Source organism: Giraffa tippelskirchi, chromosome 11 (genome assembly GCF_054371585.1).
Source record: "Giraffa tippelskirchi isolate mGirTip1 chromosome 11, T2T-mGirTip1v1.2.pri, whole genome shotgun sequence".
NCBI lineage: Eukaryota > Metazoa > Chordata > Mammalia > Artiodactyla > Giraffidae > Giraffa > Giraffa tippelskirchi.
The window spans coordinates 21424918-21446342 of NC_137285.1; the positions used below are offsets into that span (position 1 = coordinate 21424918).

Here is a 21425-nt window from a genome sequence, read left to right on the forward strand (position 1 = left end):
CCTTTGCGCGCGGGGCGGGGCAGGTGGCGCGGCGGCGGCGGCGGCGGCGGCGCGCGGGCAGAGGTGCGGCGCGCGGCCCCCTAGCGCGCCAACGCGATCCCCGCCGGAGCCGCGGCGTCCCACCGTGCGGCCCGCATCCTTCTCCCTCACCCGACATCCCGCCGGCTCCAGGATGGGCGCGCGCGCTTCGGGAGGACCCTGGGCCCGGACTGGGTTCCTGCTGCTGCTGCTGCTGCTGCTGCTGCTCGGGCTAGTGGCCCCGGGCGCGCAGGGGGCGCGGAGCCGCGGCGGCACCGAGAAGAACAGCTACCGCCGCACGGTCAACACCTTCTCCCAGAGCGTTAGCAGCCTGTTCGGCGAGGACAACGTGCGCGCCGCTCAGAAGGTGGGCGCTGAGCCCGCGCCCGCGGTCACCTTGCCTCGGCCGCTGCGCACCTGGCGCCCAGGGCCCTCCTGGGCCGTGCGTGGCCTCCGGGGCTGCAGGCCGGCCGGGGCTCAGGAAGAGGGAGGCCCGGGTTTGGAGCGGGGGGTCCGGGCCTGCTGCCTGTGGCCCGAGCCGGGCCGATCCAGCGTCGTGTCTGGGGGCGAGTTCCGGCGCAGGTCTAGTGCGCAGGGCCTCGGCGCTCCCTGTGTTCTATGCGGTATTTCTCCTTGAACCTTGCTCCCGGGAGCACTGGGTCCGGGCCTCCCCTCGGCAGCTGTGACGCCGCCGCGCCTCTCATTCATTCATTCAACACGTTTGAATGAGCGCCTACTGTGAGCCAGGCACCGTGGCGGCTGCCCAGGGGGCGCCCTGCTCGTCGGCTCCCTCTCCCCACGCTGCTGCGCTCTCCCCACGCTGCTGCGCTCTCCCCAGCAACCCCGAATTTCCTGTAGCCTTGCCGTCGACCCACTTCCCCTGAGCACCTTAGGCCCTCCTCCTTCTGCTTTGAAGATATTTAGGCTTTTTATTATTTTACCGTTATTTTTTTAAGAATGAGAGTAATGCAGTCTGCGCCGTTGCTTTGGCAACCTGGCACAGTAACCCGTTTAAGCATCTACTGTGTGCTGGGCCTCTCACTTGGAGTGTTTTATTTACTTTGGAGCTGTTGAGGAGCCCCTGGCCCCTGGGGATGGTGTTGAGCGCTCAGGAGAAGCCCTTTCTTTCCCGCTCTGCCCTCGGCAGCTGGGTGAGCCCCTGGGGGTAAAGGTCCACCGAACAAGGGGAAGTGAATAAGGGGGACGGTTGCATGTGGTCAGGCGGTTCCTGGAGTACAGCCCATACTGTTCCTTCTCTTAAGCTCTTTGCTCTGAGTCAGCCCTGGGGTTTTGGAGTGGAGAAAAGTTCCACTGGATGGCTTCAGGCAAGTGGCTTCACTTTTTTGAGGCTCATTCTCTTTATTCCTTCAATGGGGATAGTAATCATATCCTCTTGTAATTATGAATCGTTGGTCCCTTCTTGGCCCAGAGTCATGGCTGAATCAGTGTCAGATACTGTTAGTTATATCCTGGCCAAGGCTCAAATCTCTTGCTTAGCCCTGCTCGCAGCGCTTTCAGGTTTTAAAAAAATGTTTTCTGCTGCTTGAGATGAAGGGAAAAGAAAATATTAAACCCCAAATCAGACTGGCTGAATATTCTAATTGGATGAGATGAAACATAGGTTAATTTGTTAGGAAAGCTGTTAACTTCTGACCGTCCTCTCCTGTGGGTGTTCTGAGAGGCTGTAAAGGTTGTGGGTAATGGGGCAGGGGGTGGGGGGGATAGCTCTTTGTAGCTGGCTACAGAGGGAGAACACAGAACACCTGAGTGCAGAGAAGTGGCCATCCAGACTGCCTGAGTATGAAGGGTGAATCTGCACCTCCCTCCTGCAGTGTGCCTTAGCCATTTGAAGGCAGAAAACATTTGTTTTACAGCAAAGAAGACCTTTCCTTGTGGCTCAGCTGGTAAAGAATCCACCTGCAATACGGGAGACCTGGGTTCGATCCCTGGGTTGGGACGATCCCCTGGAGAAGGGAAGGGCTACCTACTCCAGTACTCTGGCCTGGAGAATCCCATGGACTGTACAGTCCAACAAGGAGTTGGACACAGCTGAGCTACTTTTACTCACTCACAGCAAAAAGAAGTCTGGCCTTTTTTTGGGAGGGTTAAGCACAAGCCACCATGTCTAGGCTGATTATTCTATCTGGGAATCTGAGATCCACGGACATGAAATACAAAGTAGATATTTAGGGGTTCAAATGTGGGTTGGTATCAATAAGACAGCTGTATTCTGGCAAAGTATATGAGAATCTTGATCTCAGAATTCCTTTTGAGATAAACCAAGATTTGTGCTTTCAATAGAGATGACCATAATACTAACTAATATTTGTTAATAATTTAAACATATTTGAAGGGCTCCCCAGATGGCACTAGTGGTGAAGAATCCATCTGCTAATGCAGGAGACGTGAGAGACGTGGGTTCGATTCCTGGGTTGGGAAGATCCCCTGGAGAAGGGAATGGCAACCCACTCTAGTATTCTTGCCTGGAGAATTCCATGGACAGAGGAGCTTGGTGGGCTATAGTCCATGGGGCCGCATCGAGTCAGACACGACTGATGCAGCTTAGCACGCACATTTGTTTAGAATGCACCTCTTTTTTTCTGGCCAAGCAGCATGAGGGATCTTAGTTCTCCAATCAGAGATCAAACCTATGCCCCCTGCAGTGGAAGTGCAGAGTTTTAACCAGGGGACCATGGGGCAGTCCATGCCTTTTTTTTTTTAAGATCTAATTGGCTTTAATCAGCAATTTGTGAATTGGGCGACATCCCTTCTAGCAAATAAGTGCTCCCCGTTCTATGTCCTTTTAGAAATAGGATAACTCACTTCATCCTTAGAACAGACCTATTAGGTTGGTACTATTAATATTTCCATTTTACAGATAGGGAAACTGAGGCACAGAGTGGTGAAGTGACTGGCTTCAGGTCCACCTGGGTGGCAGAGCCAGGATTTGAACCCAGGCACAGTGGGGTTTCCCAGGTGGTGCAGTAATAAAGAATCCACCTGTCAATGGAGGAGATTCGGGTTCGATCCCTGGGTCAGGAAGATCCACTGGAGTAGGAAATGGCAACCCACTCCAGTATTCTTGCCTGGAGAATCCCATGGAAAGAGGAGCCTGGAGGGCTCCAAAGAGTCAGACACAACGGAGTGTGCACACACACATGTACACAGTGGATGTGGAGTCCATGCTGGTACCTTCACTGGTCTTTTGGTGTCACTACCCTCCCTGAGCCCCTCAATCAGTACAGCATCCAAAATGAGGCTCCCTGACATTTCCTGTGGAGTGTAGCCTAGACCAGCCAGGCTTGGGGAAATTGCTCTGTTAATTATAATTAAAGGAAAATTGAATCTACTAGCAACTGTAGTTTTCAACAAGCCAGACCTGCTCAGTGGGTTGTAAAGTTTGAGGGTATTTAATGAAACACTCTCTGTTCTATCTAGGAATTGTCTAAAATTAACCCCTGCCCTTCTGGTTCAGAGCCTTGGCCTTGCTCTTCCACGGACTTGAGTTCAAATCCCAGCTCTGCTTCTTACTAGCTCTGTGACCTTCGGCCAGTTGCTTGACCTCTGTGTGTCTCCTTTGTGCAGAGGAGATAAATTGGCAGGTTGCATGTCTAGCCATGGTATACAATACCAGGCACTGAATAAGTGTTTGGTAAAATGGTAGATGATATAAGAAGGATTCATCTGGTGTGTTGAGTATAAAGATGTACCCTCATTTAACCAGCTCCTCCTGACGGTCCATGTTTTGTTAGTTTCCTATTGGATTGGATTGGCCACTCCAATCCTGGCTGCAGTAAAGGTTTTTCTATCTAAATTTTTTCGAGTGCACATATACAAGTTCATCTGTAAATTGTTAGAGATTCAATTGCTGAGCCAAAGCGTCTGTGCATTTAAAAAATTTTAATTGAAATATAATTAGTGCACTTTTCTGTGTTAAGTATACAGTGAAATGAATCGTCATATACCAAACATGCCCGTGTGACTCACACATCGCACTGGAAATATAGGGGTCCAATCCCCTAGCCCCAAGATAACCTCTCTCCTAACTCTTGACAACATGAACTAGCATTGTCTGCCGTGTCCTTTATACACAGTTCCAGTTCATATACATTTTGAGTACTGAGAGACATTACTGAGATGTTTCCCATTTATACCAGTTTCCATTCCTATCATACATGTGAGGGCTGCTTTCCAATACCTCTCCAACAAGGTGTCAGTAAACAGGTTTTATTATTTTATTGTGAGATAGACGATCTTTTCACTTGTTTGGAATCCAGTGGCATCTTTACGAGGAACTGATTTTTGTTTTCCTTTGCCATTACTGAAACTGTTAGTCTTTCTTTTTAAGAGGCTGGCATTTTTTTGCTTTGTAAGAAAATATTTTGAGCAGAATAACTTTGACACTTTCCAGTCTTTTTTTTTTCCCGCCACCAACATTTTAACAGCTTTATTGAGGTGTCATCAACATAGACTGCACACATTTAAAGTGGGGCAAGAGTGTATGCGTTGGTAAATTTTGACATATGGATGGATACACCCCTGGAAACATCACCATACTCAAACTAATGTTGTCTCTGACTTTTTCTTTGAAAAGCTAGAAGAATTGAGTAAGTTAACAGTGAGACATTCCACCTGGGCTCACCGTATTCTCCCCAAACTGTTTCTTTTTCTCTACAAACACACACACACATACACTTTTTTTTTTTTTGAAAGTGAATTGTGGACATGATGATATTTTCTCCTACAGAACCATAATACCATGGCCCCTTCACCCCAAAACTTAAATTTAGTTCAATAATATCTTGTAATATACAGCCCATATTCACGTCCTTTATAGCTTTAAAAAAAAAAAAATACAGCACCCAATCTTTGTATTTGGTTTTAATGCCTCTTTAGTTCCTTTTAATCTATCAAAGTTGCTTTACCCTTTTGGGAATGGGAGTGGGGGGTGCTTTTATGACATTGATGTTTATGTCTTCTTTTTCTTAACAGCTTTATTGATCTATAATTCAGATACTACACGATTCATTCACTGAAAGTTCAGTGGCTTTTATTATACTTAGCGGGGTTGGACATCACCACATTCTGTACATTTCACTACAGTTTTGTACCTCACCACAATCAGTTTCGAACATTTTCATCACTCCTCTCCGCCTTAAAGAAACCCTAAATTCCTTAGGCGTCACCCCACCTCCCCCAACCCCTGACAGAACCCCTTTGTTCTTATGGATTTGCATATGTATTCTGGACATTTCCTGTAAATGGAGTCAGACAGGAGGTGGTCTTTTGCATCTTGCTTCTTTCACGCAGCATCGTGTTTTCAAGGTTCATCCATTTTGAAGCCTTTGTCAGTATTTCATTCCTTAGAGTTTTTCTTTGATCCATTTATCAATTAATGGTCATTTGGGTGGTTTCTACTTTTTAGCTACTATGAATAGCGCTGCTCTGAACATTCATGTGCAAGTTTTTCCATGAATGTATGTTTATTTTGGAGTATGTACCTAGGCATGGAATTTCTGGGCTTCTCTGGTGGCTCAGATGGTAAAGAATCCGCCTGCAATGAGGGAGATCTGGGTCCCATCCCTGGGTTGGGAAGATCCCCTGGAGGAGGGCATGGCAACCCACTCCAATATTCTTGCCTGGAGAATTCCATGGACAATCCATGGGGTTGCAAAGAGTTGGACAACTGAGTGACTAAGCACGCAGCACAGCACATGGCAGCTCTGCCACTTCAAGGAGTTTGTACAGCTGTACCATTTGACGTTCCCATCAGCAGTATATAAGCATTCCAGTTTCTCCCCATCCTCGACAGCATATGTTCTTGTCTTCCCCACCACCCCTTGGATATATTTAATTCAATTTATTTTTAATTGAAATATAGTTGATTTACAATATTATACTAGATTCAGGTGTACAACCCAATGATTCAATATCTTTGGACTATATACCATTTATAGCTGTTATAATAGGATATCAGCTATATTCCCTGTGCTATGCAATATATCCTTGTGACTTATTTTATACATAGTAGTTGTATCTCTTAGACTTCTACCCCTATCTTGTCCATCCCCCTTCTTCCCTTTCCCTGCTGGTAACCGCTAGTTTGTTCTCTATATCTGTGAGTCTGCCTCTTTTTTGTTATAGTCATGACTTTGTTATACTTTTTAGATTCCCCCCAAAGTGTTATCGTACAGTATTTGTCTTTCTTTTTGGTCTTGCCTCACAGTGTGTCAGATCTTAGTTCCCCAACCAGGGATCGAACCTGCGCCCTGTGCAGTGGAAGCACAGTTGTAACCACTGAATCACCAGGGCCGTCTCATTATTTGTCTTTCTCTGTCTGACTTATTCACTAAGCAGAGAACCCTTCAGGTCCATCCAGGTTGTTGCAAATGGCAAAATTGTATTCTTTTTTATGACTGATTAGTATTCTGGTTTGTGTGTGTATTTATATATATCACATCTTTCTCCACTCATCTATTGATGGTTGTCTGTCTTTTTGAGTGTAACCATTCTAGGACTGACATGGTTTCTCCCTGTGGGTTATCTTACTTTTTGGCCTCACCACATATCCCATGGTACCTTAGTTTCCCAGCCAGGGATTGAACCCCTGCCCCCTGCATTGGAAGCATGAAGTCTTAACCACTGGACCACCAGAAAAGTCCCTCTCCCTGTGGTTTTGACAGCCAGTTGATTTTTCAGTTGTCCCATGATGCATCTAATCTGTTTCCTCGGGGTTAGATTGAGGACCTACTGTTCCAGTAAGAATTCTACCTGAGGGCCTTGTGTCTTTAAGAGGGCAGCATGTCGGGACACATGGGGTCATCTTGTTCCATTGCTTTGACCCACCCTCCTCCTTTTTCCCTTTGTAATTCATTCCTAATCCTCCTGTGTGTTCCAGCACTTCAGTTCCTGTTACCTTTGTCTTACTTCCTGTTCCTCAGATCCTTCAGTTCAGTTCAGTCGCTGAGTCGTGTCCGACTCTTTGCGACCCCATGAATTGCAGCACACCAGGCCTCTCTGTCCATGACCAACTCCCAAACTGCTCCTTTGCTGCTTTTCTTATGAAGATGCTTGGGGGCCAGTTTAAATGTGCTGGGGGTAATGGGGGTGAGGAGAGTTTAGGATGCCCTCCAGATTTAGGACGGGTCGATGAAATGCTGAGCTGGAGTAATTGTGTCTTCTCCCTTGGCCTGGCTGCGGGCCTCCTGAGATGGTTCACTTGAATCTTTTCCTTTTTTTTTTTTTTTTTTTGAATCTTTTTCATTTTAACTTTTCATCCTGAATATTGCCCAAGAGACACAAAGGAAGAAAGACTCGTATGATGAACCCCTATACCCTTCACCCAGTTTTGACATTCTTGTTGTATCTCTTCCCCCATCAAAAAAAATGTTTGAAGCCTGGCATAGTACTTTGAAACTAATCCAAGACATACTGGTTCACTTTTGAATATTTCAGTCTCCGTCTTTAACAGATAAACATTTGTAAAAATGTTTTGCACAATACCATCATCACAGCTCCTGACAATTTTTTAATAACCATCCCAAGTTCATTTTTCTATTTCCCTGACCAACTCAAAACATCTTTATGCAAAAATGCTTCATTTGAATTGGAATCCAGTTTCCTGACCAGGGATTGAACCTGGGCCACCGCGGTGAAACTAACCACTAGACCACCAGGGGAATGCCCAAGTTTTGTTTGGTTTGTTTTGTTTAATTCTATTATTAAATTTTTGAATTGAGGTATAGTTGATGTATAGTAGTATATGATTGTACAATGTTGTACAGTCTTGAGTTCCCGGTGTACAACATTCACACTTTTTACAGATTATACTTCATTTATAGTTATTATAAAATATTGGCTATATTTTATAAGTTGCAGAAAAAACATTGAACCTGTGCCGTTGGCTTTTCACCCATTTCTGTGAACTGCTTCATGCTCTGGGCTTCGCTGAATCCCGCTTTAGTCTGCAGGGCTGCTGTGAGGAAGGGCCACAGTCTGGCTGGCTCACCCAGAAATATCTTCTGGAAGTTCTGCAAGCTGGAAACTTGAGATCAGGGTGTAAACCAGGCTGCTGCTTTCTGAGGCCTCTCTCTCCGTGGCTCACGGATGGGTGTCTTCTTCCTGTGGCCTCACCTGGTCTTTTCTCTGTGCATGTCTGTGTCTCCATTTTCTTGTTTTCTTTTTCCTTTCAAGGAGAAGAGAGGTCTGAAATTCTGAAGGAGGAAGAAAGGACAAACTTTTTCTTTTCTCTCTACATTCCTTAGGATTATATAACAATAATGTATCCTGCCTGAGGACAGTCTCTGGATTAAGCTCTCTGGATTCTAATTCTGTTATCTTAAAATGTAAATTATGGGAGTAGGTCTGTCTTTACAAGGATTTTAACAATAATGTATCCTGCCTGAAGGACAGTCTCTAAATGAAACCTTCTGGCTAATCCTGTTATCTTAGAGTATAACTCCACTGCTAACACCAGCAAGGGGGGTACTTTTTCTGCCTCCTTCTGGTACCTATGTCAGAAGCTTTCTCTGTCTCCTTTATACTTTAATAAAACTTCATTACACACAAAAAAACAAAAAAAAACAAAACAAAAAAAATTTTTTATTGGAGTATGGTTGATTTACAATGTTGAGTTAGTTTCACGTGTACAGCAGAGATTCAGTTAAACGTGGGCATGGTGGTACCTGACCTTTGCAACCCCTTGGACGGTAGCTCACCAGGCTTCTTTGTCCATGGGATTTCCCAGGCAAGAATACTGGAATGGGTTCATTTTCTTCTTTTTTTTAATAATTTTTTTTTTCCTTCAAATACAGTGTTAACTTTTTTTTTGCCATGCTGAACAGCATGTGGGATCTTAGTTCCCTGACCAGGGACTGAGCCTGCGCCTGTGGCATTGACCACACAGAGTCCTAACCACTGGAGGACCTGCGGGGAAGCCCCCCATCTCTTCCCGTAGGGACCCCAGTCCTGTTGGATCCAGGTCCTCCACATTGACCTCATTTCATCTTTACTGAGATTTGGAGGAACACAGTGCTGCCCACAGCATCCCCTTAGGGCTCCTGTGTCTTCACACAGACAGGGAGTCAAGGACTAACTTGCTGGAGCAGAAGCCACAGTGAGGCGGTGCCAGCCCCAGCGGGGAGAGTGTTCCCACCACCCAGTCCAAAAGGCCCATGATGAGCCTTTCCATATATCACCTTCTCCTGCCCTGGCTGGTCCCCAACGTGGGCCTGACCTTTCCTCTGAGCACAGCCAGGTCCTGTCTGGGCCTGTGGGTTTCCCAACGCCTGCCCAAAGACAGTTGTTTGGTGGGAAGGAGATGACTCCGTTTGGAGAGAGGACTGGACCTCCAACCTTGCTGGGTGCGCTGGGTTGCTGCCCAGCCATCCTCAGATCTGACACAGGCAACCTAAGGGGTCCCCACATCCTTTTTTTTTTTTAATTTAATATTTATTTATTTGGCTGCACTGGGTCTTAGTTGCGGCACGTGGGATCTTTAGTTGCAGCATTCGAACTCTTAGTTACGGCATCTGGGATCTAGTTCCCTGACTAGGGAATAAACCCGAGCCCCCTTGCATTGGAAGCATGGACTCTTACCCCCTGGTGGACCACCAGGGAAGTTCCCTAATGACCATTCTTCTTAGTCCCATTTTACAGCTGAGAAAACTGAGGCACAGAGAGGGTCAGCGGCAACATAAGCTGTAATGTCTCTTCCTCCCAAAATAGCCACTTTCTCACACCCTTTCTAGGGAAGCTGGTACCCTTGAAAGACCAGCTAATTTTTTCCCCAGGTGCCCCAGGAAGTCCTTTCCCTTTTCCTCCACTGGGACAAAATGTAGAAATTGCTACCTATGGACAAATGGGCACAAATTGTGCACGCTTTTAAAGAATAACAAGAGGAGGAACAAAGCGTGGAGAACCCTGGAACGGAATGCTATTTGGCAAGAAAGAGGAATTAAGTACCAATTCACACTGCCACATGGGTGAAGCCTGACATTATTATTTTCAGTGCAAGGAGCCAGGCACAAAAGGTCACGGATTGCCTGATTCCATTTGTACAGAAAGTCCAGGAAAGGCAAAACCGTGGAGATGGGAAGAAGGTTAGTGGTTGCCTAGGCTGAGGGGAGGAGGGAATGAGGAGTGACTGCGGATGGGGACAAGACTCCTTTTGGGGTGATGAAGATGTTCTAAAATTCAATTATGGGGGATTTAAAAAAAAACAACATTGAATCATGCGTCTTAAAGACTTCTCGTCTTTATGGTATGTAAATGATACATCAGGGAAACTCTTTAACAAAAAAAGAATTCTAACTAAACGGACACCAGTGTGTCTTCTCTCCAGGGGACGGTACATTCTCCAAAATGCCCCCACCCACCTACCCCTATCCAAGAGAGGTCCAGGGACCCTCTCTTCTCCCTGACGTAGATACTTCTGTCATTCCTACATGATTTTTTCTTTAATGTCAACTGTTCCATTATTGTTATTATTTCTTACGCTTTCAGTTTAAAAAAAATTTAAATAGAAGTATAGTTGAGGACTTCCCTGGTGCTCCAGTGGTTAAGAATCCACCTGCCAATGCAGAGGACATGGGTACCACCCCTGGTCCAGTAAGATTCCACGTGCCACAGGGCGACTAAGCTTGAGTGCCGCAACAAAGATGCAATGCAGCCAATAAATGAAGTATAGTTGATTTGCAATGTTATGCTAGTATCCTTCTGGTTTTCAAATAGCAACTTACTGAGGAATAATTCATATATTAATACTATACAGTCCTTCCATTTAAAGTGTATAATTCAGTAGGTGGGGGTGGAGTCGTTTCCTTTTTATCTTTTGGTCACACTGCAGGGCATGTGGGATCTTAGTTCCTTGAACAGGAATCAAACCCTGGGCCCCCTACATTGGCAGCTCAGAGTCGTCTTATCTGCTGGACCACCAGGGAAGTCCCCGTCTGTACCATTCTTCACCTGGGCATATAAGGGAAGATCTACAAGCAAGTGGTAACAGTGTTGTCTCTGAAAGGGGATTCAGGTTGTAGGAACTGAGACTTTATACCATGTGTGTAGTACATCACTTATTTTTAAACAATAAAGTGAAATGAAGCTGCACCTTGTGTTGTTCATACTGGGAGAGCTACTGCAGCCCTTCAAGGCCCCCGGGTCCTTAAAACTGGGTTGGAGGTGCGTCTCCATCGTTTGCACGTGCCCAAGAGGTGACGGTGGGACTCACTGTGAGAACCGCCGTTCTCACCCTTTAGAGTTGGTCCCATGCAGCAGCGCCCAGCCTCCAGGTGAAATAGGTTGGTTGCAACACCTCCCACCATTTAGAAATGAGAATTGAGGCAGGGACTTTGACGAGTCAGCAGAAGGGCTCCGGGAGTAATCAGAAGCGGAGTGAGCAGCTTTGCAGAGGGCTCCTGGCTTCTCCGACGGATCCCTCCACCTGTAGAAAGGAGACTTCTTTTTTAATATATTTTTCTTATTTATTTATTATTTTTGGCTATGCTGGGTCTTCGTTGCTGCAGGCAGCTTTTTCTAGTTGCAGAGAGCTGGGACTACTCTCCAGTTGCAGTGTGCAGGCTTCTCATTGCAGTGGCTTCTCTTTTTGCAGAGTACGGGCTCTAGGGCTCATGGGCTTCAGTAGTTGTGGGACACCAGCTTTATTGCCCCACAGCATGTGGGATCTTCCCAGACCAGGGATCAAACCCATGTTTGGGTTCTCAACTACTGGACCATCAGGGAAGTCCAGGAGGGAGATCTGACCATATTCGCTCGGTTCTTGGCGCCCTGAGCTAGTCCCAAGCTCCATCAATCCCCAGGGTGATTTGGTCAAGCCCTGGGGTGGCCTTTGCCATCAGCTGGCTGAGTTTTCTCATTCAAGTGTAAACTCAGCTGGACTAGGAAGAAGGAAGCTGTGGCCGAGTCAGTAATGATTTTTCTCTCATTTCTGCAGTTCCTGACAAGGCTGACCGAGAGGTTCGTGCTGGGAGTGGACATGTTTGTGGAAACTGTGTGGAAAGTTTGGGCAGAGCTCTTGGAAGTTCTTGGACTCGACGGTAAGTGTTGGGGGGCATTCATTTGAAGGCAGTGTTTCATTCTGGTGCTTCTCAAATTATGGGAGTGGTATCCAGGGCGGGTGGTGCAGGAGAAGACCACAGGGGTGGAGGGGATACAAGAAAACCTATTTTATTGTCGTAGTTGTGTTTGTAAGTAGCTGAGATTCCCAGATGCTACTTAGAATGTGTAGGTGGGTAGTGCCAACTTGTCTGTCCCTAGGCTTCCCTGTTGGCTCAGATGGTAAAGAATCTGCCTGCAATGCAGGAGACCTGGCTTCAATCCCTGGGTGAGGAAGATCCCCTGAAGAAGGGGATGACGACCCACTCCAGTAATCTTGCCTGGAGAATCCCATGGACAGAGGAACCTGGTGGGCTATAGTCCGTGGGATCGCCAAGAGTCAGACACAACTGTCACTCAGGCAAACCTTGGGGACTAGAGGTGGAGTCTCTGTATGGTCAGGGTCTGTAACAAACTACTCCAGTTACTCAGACAAGAAGCAATTTAATACAGAGAATGAGGTGGTCACAGAATCATCGGAAGGAGCAATGTGTGATCCCCAGGAAGTCAATGTGCTGGTCCAACAATCAGGAGGCAGCTGCTAGAACCCTTTGAGTTCAAGCTCATGGCCCTGGTCCAGACTGCTGCCTCTCTCCAGGAAGCCTGAAGCAGTCTGTGTCAGGGTCGCCAAGACCACCCCATCACCCCCCAGGTCCCATGCATCTCTAGAAGGACTCCTAGGACCCAGCATTTGTTGGTACCCTCAGCTGTGATGTGTTACAGGGAAGGACACACAGCACAGTCAGCAAATGGAAAGACACGTGGGGTGAAGTCTGGGGAACCAGGCACAGGCTCCCAGAGCCCTCTCCAGGATGGGGGTGGGGGTGTCACACAGGACATGCTTTGTTCCCCATGTGAGGTGTCCTCAACCAGGGACATCCAGTCGAGACTCAGCACCCAGGGTGTTTATTGGGGGACTGGTCATGTAGGCACCCTCTGCCTCGCATCTTCTAAATTCCAGACTCCCGGAAGGAAAGCAGATATCAGCATGAACCACATTGTGCAAAACCTCCAGGCCCAGATTGAACTCAGTTCTGACCCTGCCTCCCTGGAGGTAACATCTGATCCTACAGGTCAAAGGCTTAGTCCCACAATTGCCCCTGCTTCAGACACTCGTCCAGGTTGTCACCAGTGCTTCTGACCGACTGGTATAGATCAAGGGTACCAATGACCCGTCCCCGCCTTGAGTTCAAGTAACTTGCTAGAGCTGCTTGCGGAACTCAGGAAACCTGTTTACTCAGTAGATAACTGGTTTTTTATGAAAGGATGTAATCCAGGAACAGCCAGGTGAAGGAGATGCGTGGGGCAGGGTTTGTGGGCAGGACCCAGAGCTTCCACATTCCAAGTTCTATTGACTCATTGGCCACTGGTGATGGATTCAACCTTCACCCTCTCCCAGGAGGCCAGGAGGGTCAATGGAAAGGCTTAACCCTCTAATAACCAAGTTGGTTCCCTTGGCAACCAGCCTACATCTTCAGAGGCTTTTCAGAATCACCTGATTAACAAACACAGGTATGTGTGAAAGGGGCTGTGAATTATCAAGACACCTTTATTGCTCTTATCACTTATGAAATTCCTAGGGTTTTAGGAGCCTGTGCCAGAAATGGGGATGGAGGCCACTTATTTCTCACACTCCAGAAATCCACTTTCCCAGATGCTGGCCAAGGGCCCAACTTGCAAACTTTTCTGGAAAGTGGCCTTAGGCCTGCTGGGTGAGCGCTTTCCTGCTTATCTCCTAACCCGGGTCCCTTCTCAACAAATCAGCTAGAGTGATTTTTTTTTTTTTATTACTACTTTTTTGGTTAGTGATTTTAAAAAAACAAAACATAAAAGTCAGATTAAGTCACTCTCGTTAAAACTGCCCAGTGACTTCCTGATGCACTTTGAATTGACAAAGTGCACACCAGGGACACTGCCTAGCCCTTGGACGTACCCGGGTCCCTGATGCCTTCCAGTCCCTCTATGTGTTCCCTGCTGGGGACGATCCTCCCAGCCCTTTGCCTGCTCCCATCTTTCCCACGCTTGGGTCTCTGGTAAATGACACCTCCTCCAAGAAGCCCCTCCTAACCACCTTGTGTAAGGAACCTCATGCTCAGTTCTCACACTCATTCTTCCACCTCCTGTCCTCCTCCCACGTGTGTGTGTTTGTTACTTGTCTCCCCTCTGAGATCCCGTGAGCAAGGTCTTGCCTGCCTTCTCCAGGCTGCAACCTCAGCCCTGGCTCTGCCCCTGGCACAAAAGGGCCCATTGTTAGTAAGAGTTGGAGGCCTGTTGGCCCCACTGCTTCACTGCTTTGATGAGTTGAGTTGTATCCCTTTCCAAAAGTGCCCCCCAAAACCCCCACACCTGTGAACGTGACCTTATTGGGGAATGAAGTCTCTGCAGATGTAATCAAGTTGAGATGAGGTCGTCCTAGGTTAGTGTGGGCCTTCAATCCAACGTCTGGTGTCCTTATAAGAAGACAAAGGGACTTCTTTGGTGGTCCAGTGGATGAGACTCCGAGCTCCCAATGCAGGGGGGCCCGGTTTGATCCCTGGTCAGGGAACTGGGTCTATCTGAGAACCGAATCTAAAGATCCCGCATGCTGCAACTGAGACCTGACACAGCCAAATAATAAATAAAAATAAATACTTTTTAAAAAGAAGGAAATTTGGATGGAGACAAAGACGGAGATGATGGCCATGTGAATATGAAAACGGAGACAGAGAAGGAGGGGTGCAGTCAATGAGCCAGCGACCAGCCGGAGCCACTTGAAACAGAAGGGGCAGAGAGAGAGCCTCCCCTGGAGCTTTAGCTGGAGTGCAGCCCCGCCCACACCTTGACTTCAGATTTCTGGCCCCCAGTACAGTGAGGCTCCATTCCTGTTGCTTGAAGCCACCAGGTCTGGTCATTTGTGACAGCAGCCCGAGGAGACCAATACACTCCCTCAGTTCCACGCACCATCTCTCTGAATCTGCCCACCACCCCTGACCCTTTCCATCGGCCCTGATGCTCCCACCTTACAGATCAGAGACTGAGGCCTTTAGGTTGAGCCGGCTGCTGGCCCAAACCCACACCCTGGTTCACATCCACTGTCATCCCCTCCATCCCTGGGAACCCACCCTCCGGCTTTGAACCACCGAATTCAGTCTTTGCGAGGCCTTAGGCAGAGAATCAGAGGCAGCAGCATGGTCATTTGAGAGGCTGCTGTGCAGCTTCAAGCCCCCTGGGGCTGCGGAGGGCCCCTCCTGGGACTCCGGGTGAGTCAACACGGAACCTGGCTCCCGCAATTGAGTGCAATCCTGCTTGGAATCCATATTTACCACCTGCCCAGATCATTAAACTCTCGGTATTTCCATCCCTGACCAATGAGCCCTGGAGAAATAAACCTGGCTGCGAGAAATTGAGCTCGGCTTGAAATGAAAGACTGGAGTCAAATTGGCCTCCTGGTCGGGGAGCTAGATCCCACGTGCCTCAGTGAAGATCAAAGATCCCACAGAGTTCTTCCACAGCGGAGCCAAGGGGCCCTGAATACTCTCGTTCATGAGAATGGTGGCTGGCACATTCGGAGGTGAAAGAACTCGCTGCTGTGTCGTGGTTTTCTTCCCCTTGATGTGTAAGTTTCAAAGTATCTGAAGACCTCTGGAGTCTGTGTCTTATGCTGCGATGTTTGAAGGTGCAAAAGGTTTTGCAGGAATCTGGACTCCCGAGTTGGATTTTCTGGTACAGAATGCATCTGTGAGCAGAATCCTCTAATTGCCTGCTTCAGAATGTTTCAAGGTACTGGTTAAAATGGAGAGTCCTTAGCCTGGAGTGGTTCTGTAGAAATAAAATGCCAGCCACATATGTGACATTAAATGTTCTAATTGCCATGTTAAAAAAGTAAAAAGAAACCAGTGAAATGAATAAGGTGTTTTAGTTAACCCAATAGATTAAAAATATTGCCATCTTGCTACTTCCCTTGAACCTCCACGCTTCCGCTGGAGGGGGTGTGGGTTCGATACAAGCTGCTGGCACAGCCACAAGAAAACAAAAAGTCATCTCATCTTGGAATCAATAGAAAATTATTAATGAGTTGTCTTACATTTTGGAGCATCTTGGAAATCTTGTCTGTATTTGGCCCAGCACACCTCAATTCACACTTGCCACGTTTCCCGGGCTTGGTGTCCACCTTAATGACAGCACAGTTAGCTCCACCCTTGATCTCCTGGCTGAAGACCCTTTTCTGGGAAATAGCATCCAGAGTCAGAAGGAAGGATTTCAGTCTCCCATCGTCAAGTTGTTGAGTTTCTCTGAAGCCTTGGAGCCCACTTGTGACAAAACGGGGGAAGTAGGGATTCCTCTTGGAGGCTGCCTCAGGACAGGGCAGGGACTGGGTGGCTCTGTCAGCTAGACTCTACCTTGAAATACCAGCTCCACTCTGCCCTAGGTGTGCGACTGAAAAAGGTTCCTGGACCCAATTCCAAAGTGTGTGTGTGTGTGTGTAGGCTTCCCCCTACCAGCTAGCAATGTGCAGATACTATGGGGTGACAGAGAATTCAACTCAGTTCAGTGCCTCTGTCTTCCTAGAGGCAGAATCAGACCCCACAGGCAAAGACCACACTCCACTTTGGATGCCAATCATGAGTCCAGGTCATCACCTGTGCTTCTGAGCGACTGGCTGCAAACTAGAAGTTCCCATGACCTCCTCCTGCTCAGTTAATTTGCTAGAGCAGGGACTTCCTTGGTGGTCCAGAGGCTAAGAGTCTGCACTTTCTCTGCAGGCGGCAAGGGTTTGATCCCTGGTCAGGGAACTAGATCCCACATGCTGCAACTAAGAGTTTGCCTGCCACAACTAAAGATCTCACATGCCTCAATGAAGATCGGAGATTCCCTGTGCCACAGCTAAGACCCAGTTCAGCCAAATAAGTAAATAAAAATATTTTTTAAAAAAACATGGAGCTTTAAAACAAAACAAAATAGTATTGGCATAAAAACAGACACATAGACCAGTAGAGCTGAGAAATAAAGTCACGCACATACGGTTAGCTAGTATTTGAAAAGAAAGCCAAGCATGCTTAACGGAGGAAAGACAATCTCTTCAATAAGTGGTGCTGGGAAAACATTCACATGTAAGAGAATGGAATTAGATCTCTATTTCACACAACTCACAAAAATTAACTCGAAACGGATTAAAGACTTAAATGTGAGACCAGAAACTAAAACTCCTGGAAGAAAACAGGCAGTCAGCTCTTTGACTTTGTCCTTGGCAGTGATTTTTCTGGATTTGACGCCAAAAGCAAAAATAAACAAGCGGAACTATATCAAGCTAGAGAGTTTCTGCACAACCAAAGAAACGATCAACAAAATGAACTTACAGAATGGACAAATATTTGCAAACATATCTGTTAAGGACTTTATATCCAAAATAGATAAAGAACTAATACAACTCAATAGCAAAAAAAAAAGAAAATTAAGAAATGGACAAAAGGGAATTCCCAGACAGTCTAGTGTTTAGGACTCTGAGCTTTCACTGCTGAGGGTGTGGGTTCAATCCTTGGTCAGGGAACTGAGATCTCACCTGCTACATGGTGCAGCCAGGAAAAAAAAGGGCAAGGGGACGACAAGGGACCTTGATAGACATTGTTTCTAAAAAAAGTAAACATATGAAAATGAATGTTTTCATATTTATGAAAAGAAGGAAACGTATTCCTTCTATATGAATGGTCAACGGGTACATGAAAAGGTACTATGTTACCAGTAAGTCATTAGGGAGATACAAATCAAAACCACAATGAAATATTAATTTGGTTATTAGAATGACTGTTACCAAAAAGATAGGAGAAAACAAATGTTGCTGAGGATGTGGAGAAGTTGGAACCCTTGGGCACTGTTGGTGGGAATGTAAATTAGTCCACCACTATGGAAAACAGTATGGAATTTCCTCTTAAAAGGAGAGAACTTCCCTGGTGGTGCAGTGGATAAGAATCTGCCTGCCAGTGCAGGGGACACGGGTTCCATCCCTGGTCTGAAAAGATTCCACATGCCTTGGAGCCACTAAGCCAGTGGGCCACAACTACTAAAGCCCACATGCCCTGTAGCCTGTGCTCTGCAACAAGAGAAGGCACCGCAGTGAGAAGCCCAGACACTGCAACCCAAGAGCAGTCCCCGCTCGCCACAACTCAAGAAAGCCTGCATGCAGCATTCGAGATCCAGCACAGCCAAAAATAAATCAATCAAATTAAAAAAAAAAAATTAAAAGTAGAACTACCATACGATCCAGCAGTTCTACTTCTGGGAGTATATCTGAAGGAAACAAAAACACTACGTCAAAGAAATAACTACACCATCACTGCCACCCCCCACCCCCGCCCCATCCCCGGCCAGTACATTGCAACATTACTTAGAATAGCTAAGACACGGAATCAACCTAAGTGTTCACTGACAGGTAAATGGATAAAGAAATTTTGGTGTGTCTATATACAATGGAGAATTCTTCAGCCGTAAAACAGGAAATCCTACCATTTGCAACCACATGGATGGACCTTAAGGGCATTAAGCTAAGTGAAATGAGTCAGAGAAAAGCAGATACTGTATAATCTCACTTATATATAGAATCTTTAAAAAAAAAAGAACTCATAAATTGAGAGGTCAGATTTGTGGTTGCCAGAGATAGTGAATGGAAAGTAGGGGAATTGGAAGAAGATGGTTAAGAGGTACAAACTGCAGTTATAGGATAAATGAATCCTGGGGGTGTAATATGCAATGTGATGACTGTATTTAACCCTGCTGTGCAGTATAGTTGAAAGTTATTAGAGTTAGGAGATCCTCAAAGTTCTTGGGAAAAGGAAAACTTTTTTTTCTATCTATAAGATGATGGACTTTTTTTGTTTTGCTTTTGTATTTTTAATTGCAACACATTTGCTTTACACTAGTGTGGGGATGATGGATATTAACAAAACTTACTTTGATCATTTCACAATATAAGTCAAGCATTCTGTATACCGTGAACTTAAATAGTGCTGTATGTCAGTTGTGTCTCAATAAACTTGGGAGAGAAAGTTGCATGCTGAAGCATGTGTGCCTCTTTCGAAAGGTTTGGTTAAAAAAAAAGGAGGGGGGTATGTGACTAGAGGTGGAGCAAAATGTTAACTATTGTTAAACCTAGATGATTTTGATAGGAGTATTTATATTACCATCCTTTTAACTTTTCTGTTTGAAAATTTTCTTAAGTCGGGCACACAGAAGATGTACATCCTCCATTTCACTCCATTCTTAAGATGGAACTTCATGTGTGGGTACCAGTTACGATTAGGTTTGGCTGTGAGTAACAGAGACCCCAAATTACAGCAGCTTATACAAGATGGAAGCTTATATTTCTCTTATGTGAAAAGTTCACAGGTAGGTGGCTAGGCAGGTAGGTGGCTCTGCAGCACATTCTCCTCAGGTCCGAGGCCCCTTCCATCTTATTGCTCCCCAATAGGTGAATTCCCTTCCCTCATGACCCAAGACAGCTGCTTCTATACCAGCCATCGCATCCACATTCCAGCAGACAGAAGAAGAAGAGGTAAAGGGCCTATTCCCACTACTTCTAGGAAGCCATCCCAAAACATTTCTGCCCACCTCTCCTTGACCAAAACTTAGTTATGTAGCTAGCTTCAAGGGAGGCTGGGAAACACCCTTCTCCTAGGCAGCCATGCACCCAGCCTAATGCTGGGTATGGAAGACAGGAAGGAACGCAGCTGAAGGCCAGTGTGCAGGCTCTGCCCTACCTGAAAGGTGTATTAAACCCGTGATAGAACAGTGTTGTCCTGTCTTCTCCCAAGGTTCTATACCCAGGCAGCCAGCTTTAGTTTCTCAGGGTGTGGAAGAGGCCCAGCCAGTGAGCTGAGCCACCCACCCCAGCTTGCAGAGAGCCCCCGTGACTCCCTGTAACCGGCCGCTGTCCCTCTGTTCTGTCCTGCAGTCTCGAACCTGTCCCAGTACTTCAACCCCAGCTCCGTGGCCAACAGCCCTGCGCGAGCCCTCCTGCTGGTGGGCGTCGTCCTCCTGGCCTACTGGTTCCTGTCCCTGACCCTGGGCTTCACCTTCAGCGCCCTGCACGTGGTGTTCGGCCGCTTCTTCTGGGTGGTGCGGGTCATCCTATTCTCCATGTCCTGCGTGTACATCCTGCACAAGTACGAGGGCGAGCCTGAGAATGCCGTGCTGCCCTTGTGTTTCGTGGTGGCCATCTACTTCATGACCGGGCCCATGGGCTTCTACTGGCGAGGCAGCCCCAGTGGCCCCAGCGTGGAGGAGAAGCTGGAACAACTGGAGAACCAGGTCAGACTGCTCAACATCCGCCTCACCCGTGTGCTGGAGAGTCTTGACCGCCCCAACAGCAAGTGACAACCAGCCAGCCGGCCGGCTCCGCCCCCGCCAGCGCCCTCTCTCCGGAAACAAAAAAGAAGAAGAAAAAAAAGAACGCCAAACCCCAAACAATCTTAATAAACATGCCTGAGCAAGAGAGGGGCGCTTTGTAAGGGTGTTTCCGGCCATGTATCAACTCTTAGGACATCTTCCGGGAAGAATTGACAAGATCGCTGATGTAGGACTACCCACCAAGTGTCATTAGTGGAAAAAAATATTTTTTAAACAAAGGATATAACCATATTAGCTGTACAGAAAGAGAAGTTTATCTGTGCATAGAGCATAAAGTTAATTTTTTCAAGCATTTAAATACATCTTTTGTAAGGTTTTTTAATAAAGGCAGATCGAGTTGAGCTTATTAAAACTTTACACAGAGGGGAAGAAATTGCTAATTCGACCTTTTGGAAAAGTTTCAAGGCAAGTGTTTGCTTTTGCAGCACAGGGATTGGTGGGTGAGGTCTGTGTGCGTTCTTTTCATGTTCCAAAGCTGTGACCTTCATTTCATGTTTTTGGTTGATGTTGATTTGATGAATCAACATTGCTTCTGAGTGGACTGTTGGGTTTCAAGGTTGAAACTCAATGTCTTTGAGATCCTAGATGATCCAGCCAAGCCCCCATCAATCAGATTTCTAAATGAAGAATTCATTATTTGTAGAAAACCGAAGATTCCCTCCCCTTTCTGTACTTTGATGTATTTTAACCTCCACATTTTCTAAAGGAAAATTCAAGAACCAGGCAAGGAAATATCACTGGAGTTTGATACCAAGAACTGCCTGAGCAAGCATCGAAGCTCATTCAGGTATCTAATTTGAGTCCTAATTTTACCATTGACCAGCTAGGGGGATATAGGAAAGCTACACTCTCCAGGGTTTTTTGTATACTTATTTCATTTTGTTTTTTGGTTGACTCAGGACCTTAGAAGGAAAACC

General features: G+C 46.6%; 2 protein-coding genes across 9 annotated transcripts in view; one reads left to right on the forward strand and one right to left on the reverse strand.

Annotated features, from left to right (window-relative positions):
- DHX37 (DEAH-box helicase 37) overlaps nucleotides 1–671 on the reverse strand; it is a 36451-nt gene extending 35780 nt beyond the window's left edge. For 3 of the 6 annotated variants that reach the window (XR_014068572.1, XR_014068574.1, XR_014068575.1), the window contains exon 1: nucleotides 415–658. The gene's annotated coding sequence lies outside the window, so the exon portion shown is untranslated. Of the gene's footprint in view, nucleotides 1–414 lie in introns of all 6 variants that reach the window. The other 3 variants (XR_014068576.1, XM_081540509.1, XM_081540508.1) reach the window with 3 other exon arrangements.
- On the forward strand, nucleotides 6–20865 carry BRI3BP (BRI3 binding protein). 3 transcript variants are annotated; one of them, XM_081540517.1, is made up of 4 exons: nucleotides 6–385; nucleotides 11969–12071; nucleotides 19571–19654; nucleotides 20054–20865. In XM_081540517.1, the coding sequence occupies exons 1-4, from the start codon at nucleotides 173–175 to the stop codon at nucleotides 20473–20475; spliced, it is 822 nt and encodes a 273-aa protein (XP_081396643.1). In that variant the 5' UTR covers nucleotides 6–172; the 3' UTR covers nucleotides 20476–20865. The 3 variants fall into 3 exon arrangements, with proteins under 3 accessions (XP_081396643.1, XP_081396644.1, XP_081396645.1); XM_081540519.1 differs by lacking the exon at nucleotides 6–385 and adding an exon at nucleotides 754–1169; XM_081540518.1 differs by lacking the exon at nucleotides 19571–19654.
- The last annotated feature ends 560 nt before the right edge of the window (nucleotides 20866–21425 follow it).

What these genes read in the sequence shown, in the direction of transcription:
- BRI3BP (XM_081540517.1), top strand. Translation starts at nt 173, where the DNA reads ATGGGCGCGCGCGCTTCGGGAGGACCCTGGGCCCGGACTGGGTTCCTG. An exon ending in ACGTGCGCGCCGCTCAGAAG is followed by an intron (nt 386 to 11,968) that starts GTGGGCGCTGAG and finishes TCATTTCTGCAG; the next exon opens with TTCCTGACAAGGCTGACCGA. An exon ending in GGAAGTTCTTGGACTCGACG is followed by an intron (nt 12,072 to 19,570) that starts GTAAGTGTTGGG and finishes GCTCCCCAATAG; the next exon opens with GTGAATTCCCTTCCCTCATG.